General features: G+C 45.1%; 1 protein-coding gene across 38 annotated transcripts in view; it reads left to right on the plus strand.

Moving 5' to 3' along the window:
• Kcnma1 (potassium calcium-activated channel subfamily M alpha 1) overlaps window positions 1-21,526 on the plus strand; it is a 709,412-nt gene that overhangs the window by 485,509 nt on the left and 202,377 nt on the right. For all 38 annotated transcript variants that reach the window (XM_033766495.1, XM_010607512.2, XM_033766488.1 and 35 more), the window contains 3 exons: window positions 1,318-1,409; window positions 17,156-17,266; window positions 20,941-21,046. In XM_033766495.1, coding sequence (XP_033622386.1) covers window positions 1,318-1,409; window positions 17,156-17,266; window positions 20,941-21,046 — 309 coding nt within the window. The remainder of the gene's footprint in view (window positions 1-1,317; window positions 1,410-17,155; window positions 17,267-20,940; window positions 21,047-21,526) is intronic.

The raw sequence follows: 21,526 nt of genomic DNA on the forward strand, positions 1-21,526 counted from the left end.
TAAGCGTGCTTGTCCCTTAGTAATGGAATTCATCATCTACTATTCTATAAGGACAGATGCTCTCACCTGAGCCTGGTAGATGCTGTCCATATTCTGTAGACAGTCTGCGGTTTCAAGAGCTCCCCCTTCCCTTTAAGACCCCTTCAATTTCCAACAAACACTGTGGCTGGTGCCTGTCCTAAATAGAGGGGTCCCCACATCAGAGGATGGAGATGCTTTGGCCTGAGAGTTCACCCCCATGTGCAAAGCGGGGCTCGGTCAGTAGCTCTTCAGCTCTGCAGCAACAGGTGGGACATTTTCCCTCCCTTTCTGTAAGCCAGAAAGTGTCACTATTTGCCTTACCGATGCATGCAGCTCCTTCTGCAGCACTAAGCCGTCTAGTATGGTTAATTCAAAGGGATTTCTGGCAACTCATTGACAGTTCAAAGTAGTTCACTTGAGGTTTAATTTTGGCTGTGTATGAGGTAAGTGGCTGGAGCCCCGATCGGCACACAGCGCCCGTGTGTGCATGCCACACACACATTTATACGAAAGGATGCATACACACCTCTCCGCTTTGTATGCACACGACTTCTACCTGTCAAAGAATGTGCATAAATGTGCGTGTGTGTGCATGAGCTGAAACGTTTCTGGAGTCTCTGCGAGGTCCTCATAGATCAGGGGACCCTGTTCCTCCAGCCACAGGATGATGTTTGTTGGACAAAACATGGCAGATGTGTGTCTCTCCCCCACCCGCTATCTTTTCCTTTTGTGTAATTTCCTACGTTCACCTTTCATGTTCTTTAGTGATTTTTTAAAAAAATGGAATAGTTTATTTTTTTAACCTTTTAGTGTTTAGTGTCTTTAGTCACTCACAAAGGCATCGATTCTCCTCTGAATTTTAATTAGGAATAAAAGTCTGCACAAAAATGCAAGTGTGAGTGTGTGTGCGTGTGTGTGTGTGTGTGTGTGTGTGTGTATGTGTGTGTGTGATTTCACCAGTATACAGCCCTTTTTACCTACTTTTCTTTAGGCAGGAGAGCTAGATGACAGCTTATTTCTTCCTGTCTCCTTTATATGTTTTCCTCGACTGTGATGTTTTTCTTTTTTTTCCAGGGGTCGAGGTTGGTTAATATTTGTTTTGTCCTGTGTGTTTTCAGGAACTTGCCCTTTTTTGTCCTTTTATTTATTTCTTTTATAATCCAGTATACTGCTATATACCTTTACAGGCCTAATCCTTCCGTGTTTTCAGATCTTAGCATCCCCCCTTCTGATAAGGTCACCCCCTTTCTTGGGCCTGTCTTTTTAGTCTCTCTTCTGTCTCCCTCTTTTCCTCAGGCCATGTTTGCCAGCTACGTCCCTGAAATCATAGAGTTAATAGGAAACCGCAAGAAATACGGGGGCTCCTATAGTGCGGTTAGTGGAAGAAAGTAAGTATGCCAAGAGGTTTTGCTGCCTCCCCTGTGGTAGAATCCTCTCTGCATGCCATTTTTTTTTTTGGCTCTTGTTTCTTTGTCTCATGCATGTAGGCAATGTTTGCCCGCTACGTGCCCGAAATTGCCGCTCTGATCCTGAACCGGAATAAATTCGGCGGGACTTTTAACAAACATGGAGGCAGAAAGTAAGTCAGTTGCACCAGACAAGATGTGGCTGAGTGACTTTCAAGAATCTCCGGGCGGTGACATTGACTCCTGCTCCCCACCCTCACCCGGGTGCTTCTGTGAGGGAAGGACCCACATTATTTGGGGAGGGGGAGCATGATTTCAGAGGAAACCCAGAAAGTTGTCATGCTCAGACCAGCTCCCTAGATCTCGCTGCCATCTATGATGCCCGAGTGACATCGTGGGTTCATCTCGAATGGCTGCGTACTGAGCTGGGACCATATTGTCCCTTCCGATCCCTAACACACCGCCCACCCTCATTCCGTCTTCACGTCAGCTGGTTACGTCGTCGTTCAGTTTGAGTCCCTCTGAGTAATGCGCGGCCATCCCGTGGTGGGTGTTGTGCAGCGATAACATGAGGCAAAACAAGCAGGGAGGTCAGGTAATCTTGCTTACTGGAAAGGCCTTGTGGTTGTCCGGGACCAGTTCTTCACAGACAGGAGGTCTGGATCATGTCTGCCTGGAACTCATTCCTTAGCTGAGATCCCTTCTGGGCAGGAAATACGGGATTTATGGTGTCACGATGTTGCAGGCTCTTCCTGATGGCTACTTGGCGTCCCAAGTGTGAGTGCTTTCTTCTTGGGAACTAATTCAGGTGCTCATATCACTTTGTCAAGAGCAGGATCAATGTATGGATCCGGTATCAACTGGAAGTTTCATCCCCAGCCGAGTGGCAGGACCTTCCCTTCCTGATCCTCTGCCAGAGCGTTGTCTCGTGAGAACAATGTTGGGGGGAGGTGGGATTGGCAGGGACCATCCTTCATACATTGATTTTTAAAACTTTTTGGGGATGCTCAGCTCTGTTTGGTATAATCTCCATGGAGTAAAATGTGCTCCTCTTGCCTGCGTAGCTGGAGCAATTGGCACCTGTGTATGCTCCAGCCACTACTGTCCTGGCATCCAGATCAAGATTTGGAAAACTGCCATGGTTTGTGGAGACTCCTGTCATGGAAGTGTTCCGATATTTTTCTTCTCATTTATCCTAAATCATTAGCTCGTTTTGTTTTTGTGAGAAAGATAAAACTCAAGTGGTAACCTCGTATTTCCCTCCCTCACCGCCCCCTCTTGCCCTGACAGGTGGCTGTGCTGGGTGGAGCGGACTCCCCCGCCCCTCTGGTCAGTGATTCCAAGGCATCCTGAGCTCAGGTGTCTGGTCCTCTGCTCAGAAAATGAGGAGGTGGAATACAGGGCTCATTTTCTGGAACTAGCCACAGGACACCCGTTTCCTCTGCAAGGCCGGGAGGACAGTGGGCTAGCAAGAAGAGGCCAGTTGGCACTGCGTCTGTGGAGGCGGCCTGTCCTTCCGACTTTCCCCAATTGGAGCCCTCCTCTCCCCATCATCTGAACAGCCCTGGATGAGGTTGGAACCAAGCTGTTCTGCTTTCTGGGCTGTCGGCTGGATCCAAAAGGCCAAATAAGCACAGCATTCCCCTCCAGTCATTTGTTGTGGGCCAGGAGGAAAGCAGCTCCTCCACTCGGTTTGCCTTTAAGATGTGGACAGGTTGCCCTAAAACAGATGGCACTGGGAGGGAGTCAACAAAAGCAATTGCTCTGAGGCCTAGGTTGGAAACATTTCTCGCCTCTCATTCCAGGTTGAAAATCCAGCCCCCCCCCATAGCATTCCTGGTCCAGTGTGGGTGGGCTGGTGGCTGGCAGATTTTGTTGATGGGTGGCCCTGGGACCACTGTCCTACCACACCAGCTTCACCACCTGCTGATAGCTTCAAATCACAGACTTCTTGCAGTTTTGTTCTGGCTCTGTAATCTTTTATCACCACTTTTAGCCTGGTCTCTCTCTCGCTCTCTCTCTCATTCTCTCTCTGCTTTTAACATTCTCTTTGGGTCTCCAATGTCCCCGACCCTGCGGACAGAAAGTCTGCCCTGTCATCCACACCGGGACTGTTCACTTTACTTTACGCATTGTTTCCTGGTTCAAAAGCTAATTACTAAGTAGTTTAAAGAAGCCCTTTGGTCACTTAGATCTTTCATCAGAAAATATAAGCTTGGGAAAGGAACGGTAATAAAGGGCCATTAGCACCCTTTGTTTGATGTTGTTTTTCCAGTCAGTAGAACAAGATTGATGAAATGTTATGTTTGGCCAAAATTTGAGTTTTCATTTGGAATTCAGTGTTGAGAGAATGGGCTGTCAGAATCAATAAGTTTTCTTTCGCTTGGGATATGGGCATGTGGTAGTAATTAGCAGTATAAGGTCTTTAGTTGAGCAACCAAGCATGGATTTTGGCAGCAAACATAATGAGAAACTACAGTTGTTCTATTTCTAATGTCAGAAAGTTTCCAGATAAAATTAAATGCATTTGCAAAAGGAAAGCAGCTAAACTTTGTTGAAAGTTCGAGTTCAGGCTCTTAAAATAGCGTGGCACTCCCAGTTTTTGTGTATGCAACGCTACGCTCTACCTGGGGACACACACGCATAAACTCCACTCCCTCGAATGAACCGAGTGAGTGCCCAGAAGGTAATTAGAACCTACACATAGTTCAGGGACTTGTGTACATATGCATATTTTATTCAAAAGTAACCTCTCTGATGATATATTAACTTGTCAGGGTAACTCATGATCTAAAACTACAGAGACGCAAGAGTTTGGAATTCAAAGATTATTTAAAATTATTTAAAATGGGCAAAAGTTAGGCAGAGAAGCACAGGATTTTATTTATACAATACTCAAATTCAGGATATTGGAGGATAAGAGCATTTGTTTGGCACTTCATTTCCAGTTTTAAGCAATGTGTTTAGCATACTGTAAATATTTTGCATAGCATCCCCCAAACACCTTTGCCATCCTTACCAGATCAAGGGTCCGAGGGTGCCTTGCTCCAGTGTTTTCTTCCCTTCCCACAGGACTTGCACAGCCAGCAGTAGGTGTGGACATGTGTGCGTGTGAGTGTGTGCTGGCTGTCATCAGCTGTTCTCCCTGTCATGTATTAAGGCTCCTAAAATAGGGACTTGGGTATCGACTCAGTGAGTGGCAGATGAAGACGATTTCTCCAAGTTGGTAGTATTGGAGACAGTTAGCTTCTTGGGCTAAGACCCTAAATTTTATTGAAAAGAGTAGCCCACCTGCAGACCAGCCCAGCTCCCAAAGCTATTGCCTCTGCTTCTTTTCCTTCCTGTAACATTAAAGCTGCCCAGAGGTGGGGGAGGCGTAGGCGGCAGTGAGGCTCCCATGGCCTTTGGATCCCCAGCTTCCCCTCCTTCCTCCCACAGCCCCTTCCGGTTCCCCCCAGAGGTTTCTTCTCTGAGCGTGATGAATTCCCTTCCCAGTTAGTTTATGAGAACTGACAAGATCATGGTCTGAGGTCGCATGGCCAAGGGCCATGGAAAATAATTGTCCACAGAGAGGAATCCATCTGCTGGAACCCCCTGGTTAGAGGCAGCCAGCTGGGGAGCCATCCAGACCTTATGTTTCCCAAGATGGGGCTTCAGTGGCCCCAAACTGAGGCTGACCTAGACCAGGTGTTTGGGACAGAGTGAACATGATGGGTTTGGACTGCTCTGCTGTGTTTTGGTAGCTAGGTGCTAAGAGGACACACAGAGAACAGTGGGTAATAAAAGAGAAGCAGTAGGCAGAAGAGGACAAGAGAGTGAAGGTGATCAACACAGACAAAAGGTCCCCAGGACAAGAATGTCACAGCCCCGTTCTGGTTTGGGGAATCCATATTGCAGACTAACCCATCACTTGCTCTAACTCCGGACCCCCCCTCGCCAGCTGCAAGTGCGAATGCTGTGCATAGGTTCATTACAAATACTACACCATTTTATGTAAGGTGGATGAGTAGTGCCAGTTTGGTGTTCGGGTGATCCTGGAGCTCTGAGGGTGCAGGGGGATCCCATGTCTTCTTCTCAGGCTCCTCTGACTAGTGAGGAGAGGGCCTTCTGTGTATTCTCTGTAGTTTTTATTATCAAGTCCCCGTTTAGCTAGGCCTTTCCTTTTTTCAAAAATATGCCATCTGTGTCACTCAGGCCCTCTCTTCTTCACTGAGCCCGTGCTCTGCCTGGTTCTCTCTTATCAAGATGGAATTTTACTTCATTTTCTGCCCCATATTCGTGTTTTGCCCACATTCTAAGTCCAAGGATTTAGAATTATAAAGGTTCTGTGGTATCAGAACATGGATTGTTTCCTCACAAAGACTCCCTTAATCTGCCCCCACTGTAGTCCACCCCACCTCAGAGACAGTTACCACGAGGCATGGTGGTGTGTCCATCTATCCACTTGTGTTTATAGTTTGCAGGGCACTGGGGACAGATAGATTTCTACACACCCATTCGGACTTCCAAATTTGCCTCAGCTTTTGCCCTTGGTCTACATTTTTATACTGTTTGGCTACCTAAGCATCTGGGAGGGTCAACCCCAGGGCTTATTTCATGAAACCACTGCTGGTTCCCAGAGGTGAGTCTTCCTCACTTCCTCAGTCCTTGCTCTTTCTGGGAAGGCCTGGCCTGTGCCACTCGGGAGTGGGAATCAGGCTGATTGATGTGGTGTTGACTTGGTCTGATACCGCAGGCCGGCTTTCTCTTTGCCTTCCTGTTTACGTGGGTCTCGGACAACACTCACTCACACTTCCCCCAGAGCGACAAGGGGCGGGACGCTCTGGAGAGGGGATGTTTCTTCTAAGATGTCGTTTACGATTTCTCTATGGTAGACAGGGCGCTGGCTGAAATGTGACCGAAGCTTTGCATTTTACACAATCTTTGATCCCTTGTCAAGGCAGGCATTCAGCTCTTTCGTCTCGGGGGCCCATGTGACTCCCCCACCCATGTTCTTCAGAGTCCTAGATTTTAAAAGCCATAAATTAGCAAATCATCAACATATCACCGAGAAGGATCATCTGGTAGCGATTCGAGTCAGAAGGAAACATAGGCCTCAATAACTGATCTTCACAAAGATATGAAGAACTGTAGACAGACAGATACAGTAAATAGGGAGACAAATAGATAATTCAAGTTGACAGACCATCTTGGACTGATTAGGCCTTCTGCTTTGATTAGCATTAAACTTTTTGGGAATGAGAGAAAAAAATGAGATTGTCCTAATACTTTGGGAAAAATGACCCCTTAACTACTTCTGAAATTCAGTACCGACAGGCAGATAGCAAAAGCACTTGTCATTAGATGCTGTATCATATCATGCAATAAGCCAAGTGTTCCTTTTCAGTGAGAGGGGTCTGGGTGGGTGTGGCTGAGGGGGCTTCTTTCTTGGCATCTGCTTTGGATTCTTTTCAGCCATATCTTCAGTCCCTTTCAAACTTGAAGCTCCATTAAAAGAGACTTGGATGCATATTAAATCAATTTCCCGATGATGTTGATGGAATGAAAGCTTGCCCCCCTCACTGTGTTCCTGCTGTCTCTCTTCCCTTCCACACACTTATCAAAATGTTCCAGCTATTGTTCTGAAAACAAGAATAGAAATGTAGGTGGAAGATGAACTGTGCACCTTAAAAAAAAGTCATGTTCAACCCTAGACTTTTGCTCTCAAATATTCTTTCTTCCACTAAAAGAGAGAGAGAGAGAGAGAGAATTCTGACTACAACTTTTCTAATTATAATCCCTGAAGATTCTTTCTGTTTAACTTCACATTTGATCGAGTGAATCTTTGCTGGGCCAGTTTAGAATCTCAACTATGAACAGAGCCATCCAAGACTAAATTGCCCCGTGTTTTCTGCCTTTCCGATTTGTCATTCATTCCGATGGAAGTCTTTCCAGAGCTATGCAAAGCAGTTCTTCATAGATTTAGGGTTCACTCCACAGCAGCTGTCATCATATTCTGAAAATAAACCAGGGAAGTTTCCAACTGGCCAAGCCCGGTGTCTCTTTTTATTAAAATACTATAGAAGCCAATGCAGTGTGAAAGTCATGGAAATCAGATTCTGTTGCTGTCACAGTTGAGCATTCGCATCTAGCACTGGTGCTGTGTGACAATGGCCTGCTTCTGTCCCCAGGACCGTGGGGACTGCTTTGAATGTGGGTAGCAGTTGTCAGTCAAAGTAATCTGCATCTCACCTCTCTATACCTTTGCAATGACGGAGTGTGGAGGCAGTTCAGAGTCAGCTGTGTGCCCATCTCTGAGAGGCTTTGTGACCTTGGTCCCTGACCCTGAGGGCACATGTCGGATAGGATGTAGGGCAGATATAGGAAAACTGCCATTCCAACACTCCAGTGCAACAATTACCTGAACCTCTACCATAGGCCAGCATTGTGCCAGACTCTTTGGTTAAGAGGATGAACAAGAAAATGTGATTCTTGATCTCCTGGAGCTTACCTACCTGAAACTGTGACCAATCAGAATCACCCAAGGAGCCAATGGCAGCTAAACAGAAGCTGATTATGTAGGAGCCTCAGCCCAATAAAATGTTCTTTTGGTGGGAGTTTTGCCCAATATAATCATGGACCTGGGAAATAATCATAAAGGAGGAAGCACATTAGACGGAATGCTCCTACGAGCATGGGATAATTAACCTTGCTGAGTGTGACCATTGGAAGAGTGTAGGGACCTTGGAAAAGAAGGGTGTGGAGAGGTGCTCCTTTCCAGATTCCCCCAGTGTCCCGCTGCAGAATACCATGTCTTATCAAGGCCTTGAAGCTGTGGCTCTTCCTGGTTCCTGTGTCCATAGCAGATGCCAGAGTTCTGCTGAGGCTGATGCAAATTTGGATGCTCCTTGGCTTATGATGGGGTTACATCGTGCTAGACCTGTTAGAAAGTGAAAATGTTATAGGTAAAAAATGCACTTAATGCATTTACCTTCCTGAACACCATACCTTAGCCCTAACCTTCTTCCACATGACCAAGACACTTGCATTAGTCTGCAGTTTGGGCAACATCATCTGACACAAAGCCTTTAAAAAAAACAGTATTATTAAATAATGTCATTTATCTAATACTACACTGAAAACAAGTAAAATAATGGCCATATGGGTACACTCTTGTAGCACCATCTACTGGAAAAATTGTAAGTGGACCCTTCCCATGTCTAGGACCATTGGATATATGTTGAGTCTTCTCAGAGCGAATGGCTAGCAGATTTTGCCAACTGAGGCAACACTCTTGGGTGTGGCTGGAGAATAAGGGAAAGATGTGTTGGCTTGTTATTGTAGGAGGGTCAGTCCCAGCTGCATATGCTCTAGGACCATGACCCATGGCTTTTGCCAGAGGCTTTAGGGAGAGAAGCGGGGCTCAAAAATTAGATCCAGCTCTGCAGAAACATTTGGGACTATTACTTTGCTCAGACACATCCTCCCTCTCTTCCACTTCATCCACGGAAGAATAAAACTGACCTTTATCTGATTTAGTCTTCTGCCTCTCAGTCCCTGTTTGTTCAAATGCAGCAGCATCAGTTAGAGACAAGAAAATCTGGTTTGATGTGCAGAGAAGAAAGTGCTCTTCAGTGCCCCAGTTTCTTTGTGAGAGCAGAGAACCATTTCGGATTGAAAAAGTCAGGTCAGAGGTAACCTGGCTTATTTTAAAATGATCAAGGGCCACCAAGCCTCAAGGAATGGGATGAATAAAATGCAGACAGGCAAGAGAGTTGGGAAGAAACCCAAGGAAGAACCAGTACAATTTGTGAGAGTTCAGCAATTATGGATTTGCTTACTTTAAAAAGGTTAATTCTGAGAGGAAGAAAGGAAAGGAGGAAAAAGAAAGAAATGCTTGCCTACTGGATAATTATGAGAGTTAAATTAGAAACTACAGCAAAGGTAAACACATTTACCACTTGGGTTCCTTGGCTACAAGTAATAGAGACTGATTTTTGCTGATTTAAGCAGAAGCTCCTTCTGTCTCTTTCCTTCTTTCTTTTTTAAAATTAGAGTACTTTACAGGATCCAGGGGAAAAGCATAGGATAAGATCCCCAGAAGGATGAAAAAGAGCCAGAGATGTAGCTCTGAGATCCAGAAAACCAAAATGCGAGCAATCAGGATTTTGCCATTAGGATGATTCAACCTCCATTGTGAATTTATTGTCACTCCATTAAAGCTGTAATGCCCTGATTGGCCCCCACTTGGGTCTGGAACCCTGATCAAAGGTCCCAAGACTATCTGTAATTGGAAGTGAAGTGCTATTGACAGAAGGCAAGGTGTATGCTAGATAGGCAAAAACAACCGATGTTCCCTAACCAATGTCTCAGAATTTATTAAGGCTTGGACTCATGGACTAAATGTAATGATGGATATGGTCAAATCATGAAAGTCTAATGGTGATCTGGCGTGCTGGAGATACAGACCTAAATCCCCTTGGGTGGCTTAGGTTCCTACTGTTTGTGTATAATAAGATGCATCACCTTCATGCAGAAAATTCTGGACTTCTAAGGACATCCTAGTGTTCTCTGTTGGGCCTACCAGTAGTCTGCTATCTGACTTTGGGCCTCTGTTTTACAGAGGTCCCTTTGCTGCACTGTTGGGTTCTCTTTACTGAGCTTTCTGGCCCCATTTAGGGAAATAGTAAAACAGCCTGCATCTTCCCAGATAGCTCTGTTGACAGCTGGGTGAGATGATTACTTTATTCTCTTCCTCACTAGGAGGGAGAATGCATTTCCTTCCTTTGTGATTAGCAAAGTACTAGATGTGGCCAGGGGTAGGAAATTATCTTAGCACTGAACCTCCTTTGTATTTTCTCCCCCCCCTTCTCTCCCTCTCTCTTCCTCCCTCCCTCCCTTGCTTCCTTCCTTCCCTCCTTCCTTCCTTCAGGAAATTGCTATACTCAGGGTTGGGATAGTGGGCATGGTATACACTCAATTGTTTTATTTTCATGTTTTTGTTTTCATGTACAGCTTCCTCACAAACTTGAAATGCAGAAGTAGATTCAAGTTGGTAGAATCAGCTACTAGCGGTTCTTTCAGTTCACTGTTACATTTCTCCTCTGTTTGCCATGGCATAGGGTATCCAAGCAAAGCATATCTTTGTCAACCTGTCCATGGGTCAGTGAATAACCCAGCAAGTGTTAGCGGTAAGATCTGGGCCAGAGTAGAAGAATTAGGCCAACATGACCTGGAGTTGTTAGCCTTTGTTTGATGGTGATGGTCTCCGCCACATGGAAGTCTGTCCCTTGGTGACAGGCTGTCAGTAAATAAGGATGTGGGAGTAGAGGAGTCAGATTAGCCTTCTTTCTCTGCGAGGGATAAGGAGCCAAAAGGGAAAAGCTGAGGGACAGTGACTCCAATCAGGGAAAGTTGCCAAAAAGCCACCAGCAGGTAAGATGGAACGGGAAGCCCAGTTTGCTTGAGAGTCACGGAGATGCGGGTGCTTAAAGGTTCAAGTCAACTAGGAGGGAACTCATGAACATTTAGTAATGACCACTGTGTGGCTTGAAGTGTTGGGTCTCTAACCACCCTGCTTCCCTTGTGACAAGATGCTACCCATTCTCCTTGCCAAGCACTTCTTCAGATTCATTCCCTGTGTCATTAGGCACCAAGGGCGGGAGGCACTGGGGAAAGGTGGGATGAGGAAAGCGTGATTAGAAGGCTCAGCAGGAAGACAGAAGAGAGTCGAGCATAGGTATTTGATATAAATATTATAGTTTTACAGAGACATCTAGATCAATATATGCCACATTTCATCTACCTCTTTGACAAAGTGAGCACAATGTATTCAGAGAAAGCTGTATAGGATTTTCAATTTACTCTGTATGATTTATTGTGACAGGATAGCTATGGGTTTTTTAAGTTCTTTATACTTGTTCCAGTAAAAATGGATATAGTATCTTTAAAAATAAACAGCCCAGAGCTGTGCATTTTACATTGTCTTCCTAGAGCAAGGCTCTGCTAAGGGGGAAGCTAAGACTGTCCCACCCTTCCGGAACCTGATCGTGGTCGGATTTTCTTCAGTCTTTGCTCTTTAGCGTGTTTATTTATTTATTTATTTTTGCGGTGGGTTGGGGAGGTGGCAAGATTAAGCACGGAAATCAACTAGGAAGCTATTGCAGGTATCTGGACAAGATAAAATGATGGTGTGACCTAGAGTAGGGGCAGTGAACTGCTGCCCTGTGACAGCACCCATCAGAGCCTAGGTAGGTGTGGCCTCTTCATTTCACAGTGAATGGCCCCAGGTCACACTGGCCTGGCTCCCCCAGCCTCCTGATTCCTGTCCAGGGTCCTTTCTGTAGCACCAGCTGCTCCCTGTCTTTAGAAGGCATCAAAGAGAGGGAGCCGTTCTACCCTTGGTGCAGCATTCACCTTGCACCAAATTACTGGGCCTCAGTTTCCCCATCAAACCAGCACAGGTATTAGACTAAACTTTTGCCAAGTATTCTGACACTAAGATAGGCCTGCTAATGTGAGAGGAGTCTGTCATGACCGCTACCATGTTGCAGTTCCCTTTTTCAAAGACTCACTGCTCTAAGAACCTGGTGCTTTTTTAAAGTATATAAATTTTCATCCTCGGTGAACTACTGCTATCCTTAGTGGATCTCTGGAGGCCTCATTCACCAAACATTTGAAAAGCCCTGCTCAGCAGCTGCTCTTCCTGTCCTCCTCTTGTTTCTCCTGCCATAAGTACATCCGTAGCATTGAGCTCTGAAACTGGGTTGCCCAACTCAACTTGGGCGTTTCCTGGCCCAATGTCAAGAAGGCAGTAGAGTGAGTAGAACTTGTGGGATTGTGTCTGGGTGGTTAGTGATGGGAGGAGAACACCCATGTATACTCAGTGAAAAGGCACCTATGAAATAAGGTGGAAATTTCTTGGTTACTCCTGGTGGTGTCCATAATAGGCAAGCATTATTCTTATTCATATGAAGTCATATTCCATACCAGGATGCCATGGCTGCCCCATAATCCAGGGATGTTACCCACTACTCATTAAGAGAGCCTCTGTCTCTGCAGCCCTTACTCAGCACCAGGCGCTTTGCTTGTAACTGGATTCCTTTCCAGAATATGCCATCTGCTACCATTTTGGCATTTAAGACACTGAGATTGATCTTTAAGTTGTGAATATTAGCACATGTTACTTTTACCCAAGAAGTGTTTGTTCCCAGAACTGAACAAAACTTTAAAAACCAAAGATTCATCAGATCACAAATGGTTATTGATATGCACATTTTGATCATCTTCACGAACCATGTGGTCAGGTCTCCTAGAAATTAGGCATAGAGATCAGCAGGTGGGTTCAAAAAAGTCCCATCCAGAGATACGGAAGGGAACAGCTTTATTTACTTGTCCTCAGAGCTTACCTTTCCAAAGTAGACCTCATTTGTGTACAGATTCTCACCATCCTCTGGATTCTTGCACTAGTAAGAAATTCCTGAGCTGGACATATTATGTCTTTTGCAGCTGCTTGGCTTGCTAAAAGGTGACTGAAGTTAAACCTTGGCTTAGAGTCCCTGGCCAGTGATTTCTGTATCACCCAACCTTTGCTGTCTTGAGCATTCTGTCCCAATTGCCTAGGTGCAGCATGAGCCTGGGGATACTGCAATACTGTTTTTATTTTGTTTTTTTGGCAGTGCTCGCATATGCTAGACAAGTGCTCTACTACTGACCTGCACCCCAAGTCCTAACACCATCATGTTTTAAGTGAGGTTCATATCTGTCCATCCTAACCCCAAACTAACCACTCCTCTGGACCACCGAGGCTCTCTCCAACAGCCCCTCTACCTTGTACCCAGGAGGAACTCTTGTTGGCTCAGCTGTGTCTGTCCTGAAGGAGCAGAAGCTGACATATCTAAAACCTTTCCCCTACCACCTTCCCCTTAGTGAGAATCAGTCAGAGTCCTGGATTGCATCAAGGGCAAGTCACTTTTATTTCTTATGGGATGTTGGGCATATATAATTTAAGGAAAATTAGCTTCAGAGGAGGTACCTGAACAGATACAGAGTGTAAAAACATATAGTTATTTGAGGACTAGGTGAGATTACACGAACCACCGAATACTTTATATCTGCTATGTACTAAGGGGCCACAGGTCCCCTACCATTTTACAGTGGTCACAGTGAGCCAGCCCCTTTGTCAGGCCCTTACGCATATTACTTCTTTAAGTCAATTTTGGGATAACCTAATGAATCAGGTATTAGCTCTAGCCCCTCAAAAGGTCTAATTTTTTTGCCTGTAAAATGAAAAAATCGGTACCTTATCCAAGACTACTTAGTTACTTATTGTCTGATACCAAAGTATGAATCTCACTTGGTAGATGTGTAGGTGTCATGGAACCCAACAGAGATCATTTTGGATAGGACTTTCAAAACATGTATTGTGAACAATTATCACTGCTTCCCAGGAGGGTGCCTGCTTCTGCTCAGTCTTAGAATATTTCCAATCATCTTTTTGAATAATTGAGGATACAATAAATTTTGCCTCTCTTCTCCCTGAAGTAATATCCTTCCCCAAAACTCTGCCCCTAGAATTTTCAGAGCTCCCAGAAATATTTCTGCAAGATGAATGTTCCCGTTTGCCATCCATCCTGATGCTCCTGCAGGGCTCCAAGTGCATCTTCAGACAAGGCCTGGCAGGGCAGATCTCCCAGCACTGTTTCTGGGCTGGAGAGGGGGCATCTCCCCATCCATCAATCCTAACTACATTCAAACATTTTCAATATGTGGGCTCCTTGATAACTTCCACTGTATGGAAATCAAAATGAAGGGAAACGATTATTGGTGCAAAAGGGGAAAGATGTAAATCTTCAAATCAGATACAGGACAGATTGGAACAATATGGGTTCTTCAAGGTTTCCATGATAATGTACCTAATAACTCTCCTTGGGCAAAAAGGCAATCTGCTTTCAATCAATCTTGCTTTTTTTTTTTTCTGAGCAAAAATACCAATTATGTTGAAGGAATATTTTTTCTTCCTTTTTGATAAGGACTGCTCTCCACCTCAGAAATCATGCTGTAGCTAAAGATATATATTTTCAATTGTCTAGAATGGTATTGGACAGCTAGCACCAAATGAAAAAAAGTCAATCTTTTTTTTTTCTTCTCCTATCGTGCCAGCATTTGTCTACTTCTTAAGGGAAGTGAAAGCTAATTAAAGGCTTAAGGGGTAATATTGATTACATTGGAATATATTTTATATGTACCTGACACATTTTCAAGAAAGAAGGCCCTGACTTTTTCCAAGGCTGAATAAATCAGCCGAGCCTTTGATTCAAGGGTGTGGGTGGGAGAGCTCATCTCCTCCCTTTCCACTTCTCAAGCATCTCTTGCAGAGATGAATGATTTCCAAAGAGGAAGAGGGGCTGCTGGCGGCTGTTCATTCATATCTTTGAGTACAGGAGAGGAAGGATGAATGATCAGGCATGCCCTCGGACCTCTCATTGACTGGAGTCTGGCTTTGAGTGATAGGCAGGAAGATGCTGGTGTGGAACTTTACATCTTACCATGCCTGTGCAGGAGGCTGGTCGTGGGTATTAGCCTCGCAGATTCTTCCTGCATTGAACAGGAGAAGTAGCTTGCCCAGGTGGGGGGCTGCACATCCTTGTAGCAGGGCATGGAATCCTGTCTGACTTACGTTCTCGGCCAAGTGACGGCCTCAACTGTAGGGATCCCTATAAGGGTAGGATCATGTTGGCCTTGTTCTTAATCATGGAAGCCTACAGGCAGATAGCACTAGGAGATGCCAAACAGTCCATCTCATTTTCACTTGTCATGAGGTCACCCATCCCATTGTCACTTGTCGTGAGGTCAGATCAGGAGTGGGATCATGTTTCTAAGTCACTTTTTCCATGAGTTGGAAAATTCAGAACGTGCACATTGAGATGCAGTCTGTTTTGTACATAAATGCTTGTGTGCCATGAGAAACCTTTTAAGACATAATAAAAAGATGCATATAATCCCAGTATTCAGTTTATATCATGCCTGCTGATACACAGTGGTTTTCATAGCCTTGTAGTAAAGAGGGGGGTCAGTGATGTGGGCTTCGGGTGTGAAATTTGGATGAGTGGCCGAGGGACCTCTTCCATCCTAGCAGGTCCTGGCTGGAGCACAATGCTCATGTTATGATATCTCTTCTGAAGGAACCCATTGACAACACTCTGCCCTCTCCTTGATGGCCACAGCTTGCCTGATCGCTAAGTGCACCACCATAACAATAACAGTCCATAATGGTCGTATTATTAACTGTATCATGCGTATTATTGATTTACTCTTTGTTCTGCATCATTATCCTTTCACCGATGAGTTTACTGCATTATTCTCACCTACTTAGTCGAGCACCAAATTACCACGAAAGGGCAGGCTCTTGTAATGGCATCTAATGGAACATTGCATAAGCCATCATCACTGCCGCCTATTAAGAGCTGCCTCCAGCCAATGAGCTTTCTGCCTTATTGCAATGGGTACAGAACAATTATAAAGTGCAAGAGACCTAGCTGTTCTAAATTTTACCCAGGAAATTGCTTCACTGCATGTTTATCACCTGCCCCCATCTCAAAGCACAGCTAGAGATCCAGCATTTGTCACTGTCAGCCCGAGGGGCACAGTGATTGGGGTTGAGACTCTTGTTACATATGGAGTCTTTGCCAGAAGCCAGTGTTTGCATCTCTGCTGTCAGATCCCAGCTTTGCTCTGTAAGCTAATGCTTACAGAGCATCAAAGTGCTTACTCCTGCCTGCCTGGGCATCACATAGCAAGTAGAAGTGGGCAAAGATGAGCATGGTGCAGAGATCAGATTGGTCTGGGAGCCCAAGGATGTTGAAATAACTGTTGGTTTCCAAGTTCGGGAGAAAGGGGCTCACCTCCTTGTGGCTAACCACGATTTCTGGAAACTGAAGTTCAAATCACCCTATAACAAAGCAAGCATTTCCAGCATCAGACTTTACTGGCTTCTTCCAGTATAGAGAGGAAAACCCCTTTGGCTCCCATGGCAATCTCAAGCACCCTAAGGGAGTAGCCCTTTGGGAATGCACAGCCGGCGGCATGATCTTCGATTCCATGGGTGTCCCATCCCCATTTAGCCTTGAACAATGCTCACTTACTGTAAAGTGCTACATGTCCCCATTGTCAGAGAAGTTATGGTGGAAAAATGCAAAATTTCCTTTTTACTGCTTATGGCCAGCTGAGCCTATAACGTGTCAAGCTGCACATTAGCCACTCTGATAAAAGTCCGCTTTCTTACACACAAAATCATCGTTTCAGCAAGATTTGTTATCTCATTACCTGATAAGCTCTATGTCATAAACTAAGACTCATACCGTAAATCTCCCGGGAGGACGCTTTGTGGGCAGAAAGGGAGAGATATGAATCTGCAAGGGACTTGATAATGCAGCATTTAAGCTCAAGCATAATGTCACTTATTGTTAAATGCATAAAACCACTTGGCCAAACGGTTGGGCTTTTAATAGGATTTTGTGCAGCCTCAGGTGAGCAGCCATATGCCTTTTGTGTCTGGGAGTCTCTGAGCACCTGCTGGCGCTGCTGCTTTGCCTCACAGCCCTCTGGGGAAGGGAGCTGTGCTCTGTGGAGCTGGAGGGAGGAGATGGATGCTTCCCTACAGCTGCCCTGCTTGCTCTGCCTTGTCAGGGCGTGGGTGTGTGGGCCTCCTTACGGGGCCTGACTTCATCTAACGGCCCTCTCCTCTACAGGCACATTGTGGTCTGTGGGCACATCACCCTGGAGAGTGTTTCCAACTTCCTGAAGGACTTTCTGCACAAGGACCGGGATGACGTCAATGTGGAGATCGTCTTTCTTCACAAGTAAGAGACTGCTGCTGTCACCTCCGGGCCCTCTGCTTGGCTCTGTGCTGCTCCCTGGGGATGGGAGCAGTTGGGGCCCAGGTCAGAGTTAACCAAGCCACCATCCCTGCTGGCCTCCTTGGAGAGGACATCACAGAACTACGCTAGGCCAATGATAAAAGCAACGCTTGCCTCCCGCAGGCAGCTCTGGGACCACGTCCAGATTTCTCTCAGGAAGAAATAAAGGTGGAAATATGGGTCCAGTGCATCATTATTGTCCCCTCTACAATCTGGACCTGGACAAGCAAGGGGTTTCTGCAGTGTCTGTTGTGGGCCAGTGAGCCTTGTGGTGTGGATGCATTAGGAGTGCAGGAGCAGACCATGACCAAGCAGGACAGTGACATAAGAGAAAGCAGAGTATTAGATAATAGCATTAGATAATAGGCCTCCAGTGGGAAACCCTGTGCCAGCACTGTGTATGTCATCTCTCATTGAACCCACCACGAGTGCCCACACATCTTCAACCCAAATCCTGCCCGACACAATCAACTAGCTGAGCTGGTCATTCAACTTCCCCATGACTCAGTTTCAACCTCCAGACCTCATTGGTCTGTTGTGAAAACAAGGTGAGATAATCCTTATAAAGAGTGCAGCCCAGTTAGGCGTGCAGTAAGTGCTCAATAAATGTTAACTGTTATCATGAAAGATAAAATCGAGAAGGCAGCACAGTCAATTTAAGCATGTCTCAACCTGTGTGTTTTACAGGGGAGAGATGCAAGGTGTCTCCCCTACCCTGTGTGGGTAAGGTAGTAAGCTTTGCCTGATCTTCTTTTAAGGAAAGGGGAGTCTGCCCCAGTAATATAGAGAACTGGGGGCTCCACCCTCTCAACACAGTGGTACCATTATTGTCTTCTTGCGTGAAAATGAGATTAACATGGGAACATTTTACCAGACTTGCCTCTGTGTTTTAGGAGACTTTTTCTTCTCACCACTGACTTCTCTGAATTCCGAGGAGATAGACCAGGCCATAGCAGTGCAGGAGCAAGACCCACAGGACTGATGCTGTGCTTAATGTGGGGGACAGGTTTTGGGGCCAGCGCTTCTGCTGCAGGGTGGTTCTGGAGAGGCCCACAGTGAAGATTCGGGAGCACTCCAAGATGAGCACACTTGCAGCAGTTAGAGAAGAGCACGGGTCCTATATTGGCCAATGCCTGTTGAGATCGGTTTCATCCAGTGACAGAACCTAATAGGTTGTCTCCATTAGGGAGAAACAGTACTGCCTACATCAGCAGGATGGTATCCCAAAAGATACGCTATTTGGATGGAATTCAAACACTGGTCAGATTCGCACAGGCAGCCACTCTTCTCTCCCCAACTACTTCAGGTGGAAAGAACCAGCTGGCTGCTGGTGCCTCAATGGCTAGGATTCATCTTTGCATCCCCAGTGTCTAACAGCGTCTAACTCATGGTAGATAACCTCTTGAAGCTTTGGGTTAACAGCATACTTTACAGGGCTGGGGATGGAGCTCAGCAGTGCAGTGCCTGCCTGGCAAGTGCCAGGCCCTGAGTTCAGCTCCTGGTACCAAAAAATAAATAAATAAATGAATAAAGATTAAAAAAATAAAATAATCACCTTCCATGGGGTTGTTTTGAGGGTTAAGTGAATTAATAGTTGTCAAGTTTTAGAATGCAGCCTGTCTCAGAGGAAACACTTGCAAACATTAACAATTATTTTTATCATCAACATCATCACTAAGCATTTAATAAAGGCTAGGTAAGTGTTGATTTAGCACAGTTGCTAGCACAGAATAGGACACAGCTGGATATCATCTCCCAGAGCCTGCCACAGTATCTGATAAAGATGAGGTACTGTATTTTCATCTCTGCACAAGTCATAAGTGAATAAACAGGTCAGGCGCTCGTTTGATCCTTGCACTTCAATGGGAAAGATGTCTGAGCAGCTCAGCACCAAGAAGTGTGATGAAAGCTTTGTCCATCTGTGAATCAAGAACTGGACAGAGAGTAAATCGAGTTTATTTAGGACTGTTCATTGGTAGTGTTTTTGATCCTAGCTTTGGGGATTCTATGAGGTAGAGAACCAGGAGAAAGGCTCTTGAGACAGGTAACAGATGATTAGATAGGGGAATCTTTGGCTAATCCTTCATTATACCAGAGCTGTACTATAACATATTGGGGCTTTCCAGGAAACAACCAGTAGGATGTAGATACAGATGTCCCTCTATAGATACACGAGGTAGGATCACAAGATACACTGAATGTTTAAATTCTGAAAACATTACAGTAAAATTAATCTCCTCTAAAATTTACCCCTTCTTCAAACACACTAGTCCCATTGTTCTTGCCTGTTCAAGTCCTCTTTCGGTATCATAGCTGCCTTGGTGTCAGATACCAATTCTGAACATTGACCTTTTATGGTCATTTTGACATTAGAAAAGATCCAGAAGTCACTGAGTGCCAGCTCCAGTGAATGAAGTGGATGAGAACACACTGTAGTGGTTTTATGAGGCTGCCTTCCTGTTGGATGGTGCTCAGCAGTGGTATTTACTGTATTTTTTATTATACCTCATAAAGACACTCATGAAAGAAGACTTGCAGAACTGCCTCAGAAAGTGGCAAGAAAAGAGGGAGAGTATTTGGACAGGATTAAGGGCAATGCTACATTTTACTGTAGTAAGTTTTTTTTAAAATTTAAATACACAGTATTCTTGATCATCCCTTGTATCTATCTGTAGCTGTCTTTCCTTGTCTGTACAGAGAGAAATTCATGATGAGGTTTTAGCTTACTTGAGCTACGGAGACTGAGAAGTCTCTCAGTTGGCCATTTTTAAAATGGAGACCCAGCCGGTGATGTGACTCAGTTTGACTCTGAGGGCCTAAGTACCAGGGAAGTGAATGATGTAAATCCTAGTTCACAGGCAGGAGAAATGTAATGAGGTGTCTCAGCACAGCAGGCAAGTTAGAAGTGAAAGGTGTGGCTCTCTTTTTCCTCTATCTTTTTTTTTTTTCCCCCCTCTCATCTGAGTCTCAGTGGATTGGCTGATATCCACTTCCACTAAGGAGAGAAATCTACTTTCCTGAGTTCACTGATTCAAATACTAATCTCATCTGGAACACCCTCACAGACACATCAAGAGATCCTCCTTTATCTGGGTACCCCAAGGTGATCCAGGCAGGTTGACACAGAAAATTAACCTTTTTTTTTTTTCCCCCCTCTCATCTGAGTCTCAGTGGATTGGCTGATATCCACTTCCACTAAGGAGAGAAATCTACTTTCCTGAGTTCACTGATTCAAATACTAATCTCATCTGGAACACCCTCACAGACACATCAAGAGATCCTCCTTTATCTGGGTACCCCAAGGTGATCCAGGCAGGTTGACACAGAAAATTAACCATCAAGTCCCAGTTTCCCAATGTGTAAAATGGGGTTTCTATTGTTAACAAGTGGAAGATACTGTGCCTCATAGTCCTCAGCCTGTATTTTACCTTGGTATTGGATTTGGTGTCCAGTTGAGCTCTTAAATGTGAACCTTTTATTTATAGCAAGAAAGGGGTCTTCTTTGAAGGTCAAAGCCTTCCCCCACACCTCCCTTTAGAAAGTGGAGAGAAGTGAGGCACAGAGGCTGAAATCCCACCTTCATTGTATTCATGGCTGTCTCTTCTCTCCCTGTGCAGCATTTCCCCTAACCTGGAGCTTGAAGCTTTGTTCAAACGACATTTTACTCAGGTGGAGTTTTATCAGGGTTCAGTCCTCAATCCACATGATCTTGCACGAGTCAAGGTAAGGAGAAAGAGGTGACTTCTGCTTTCACTCTGTCTTGGAGGTGGGGGAGGGGTCTGACTCTGCGATCAGAGGACGTGCTTCCCAGGATGGCCAGGGATCACCTCCTAACCCCTGAATGAGATGAGTCAGACACCTCCAACCTTGACGTTGCCCTTCAGCTGGCCCTGGGACCTTGTGCTCTGGCACATGCTGTGCCACCTGTAAGTGCTCTATACTTGGTCTTAATATGAAACTAATTTTGTTGATTTTTCTCAGCTTCATCTACTCTTAAAGAAAGTAAATCAATTTGGACAGACTCAAGAGTCATATAAATAGTATAATAATCAAGTAATTCCCACACTGAACATTTAAGTTGGACTCAATACAGCTCCAACATCTATTAATTACGTATGAAAGAATCATTAAAATATAAAATGAAAAGTTATTAAGCCAGAAGGCATGTTGAGCTTCCTTTTTCCCTACCAAAGACTCTAGGTG

The sequence above is a fragment of the Fukomys damarensis genome, unplaced genomic scaffold (assembly GCF_012274545.1).
Source record: "Fukomys damarensis isolate Sample0158 unplaced genomic scaffold, DMR_v1.0_HiC HiC_scaffold_20, whole genome shotgun sequence".
NCBI lineage: Eukaryota > Metazoa > Chordata > Mammalia > Rodentia > Bathyergidae > Fukomys > Fukomys damarensis.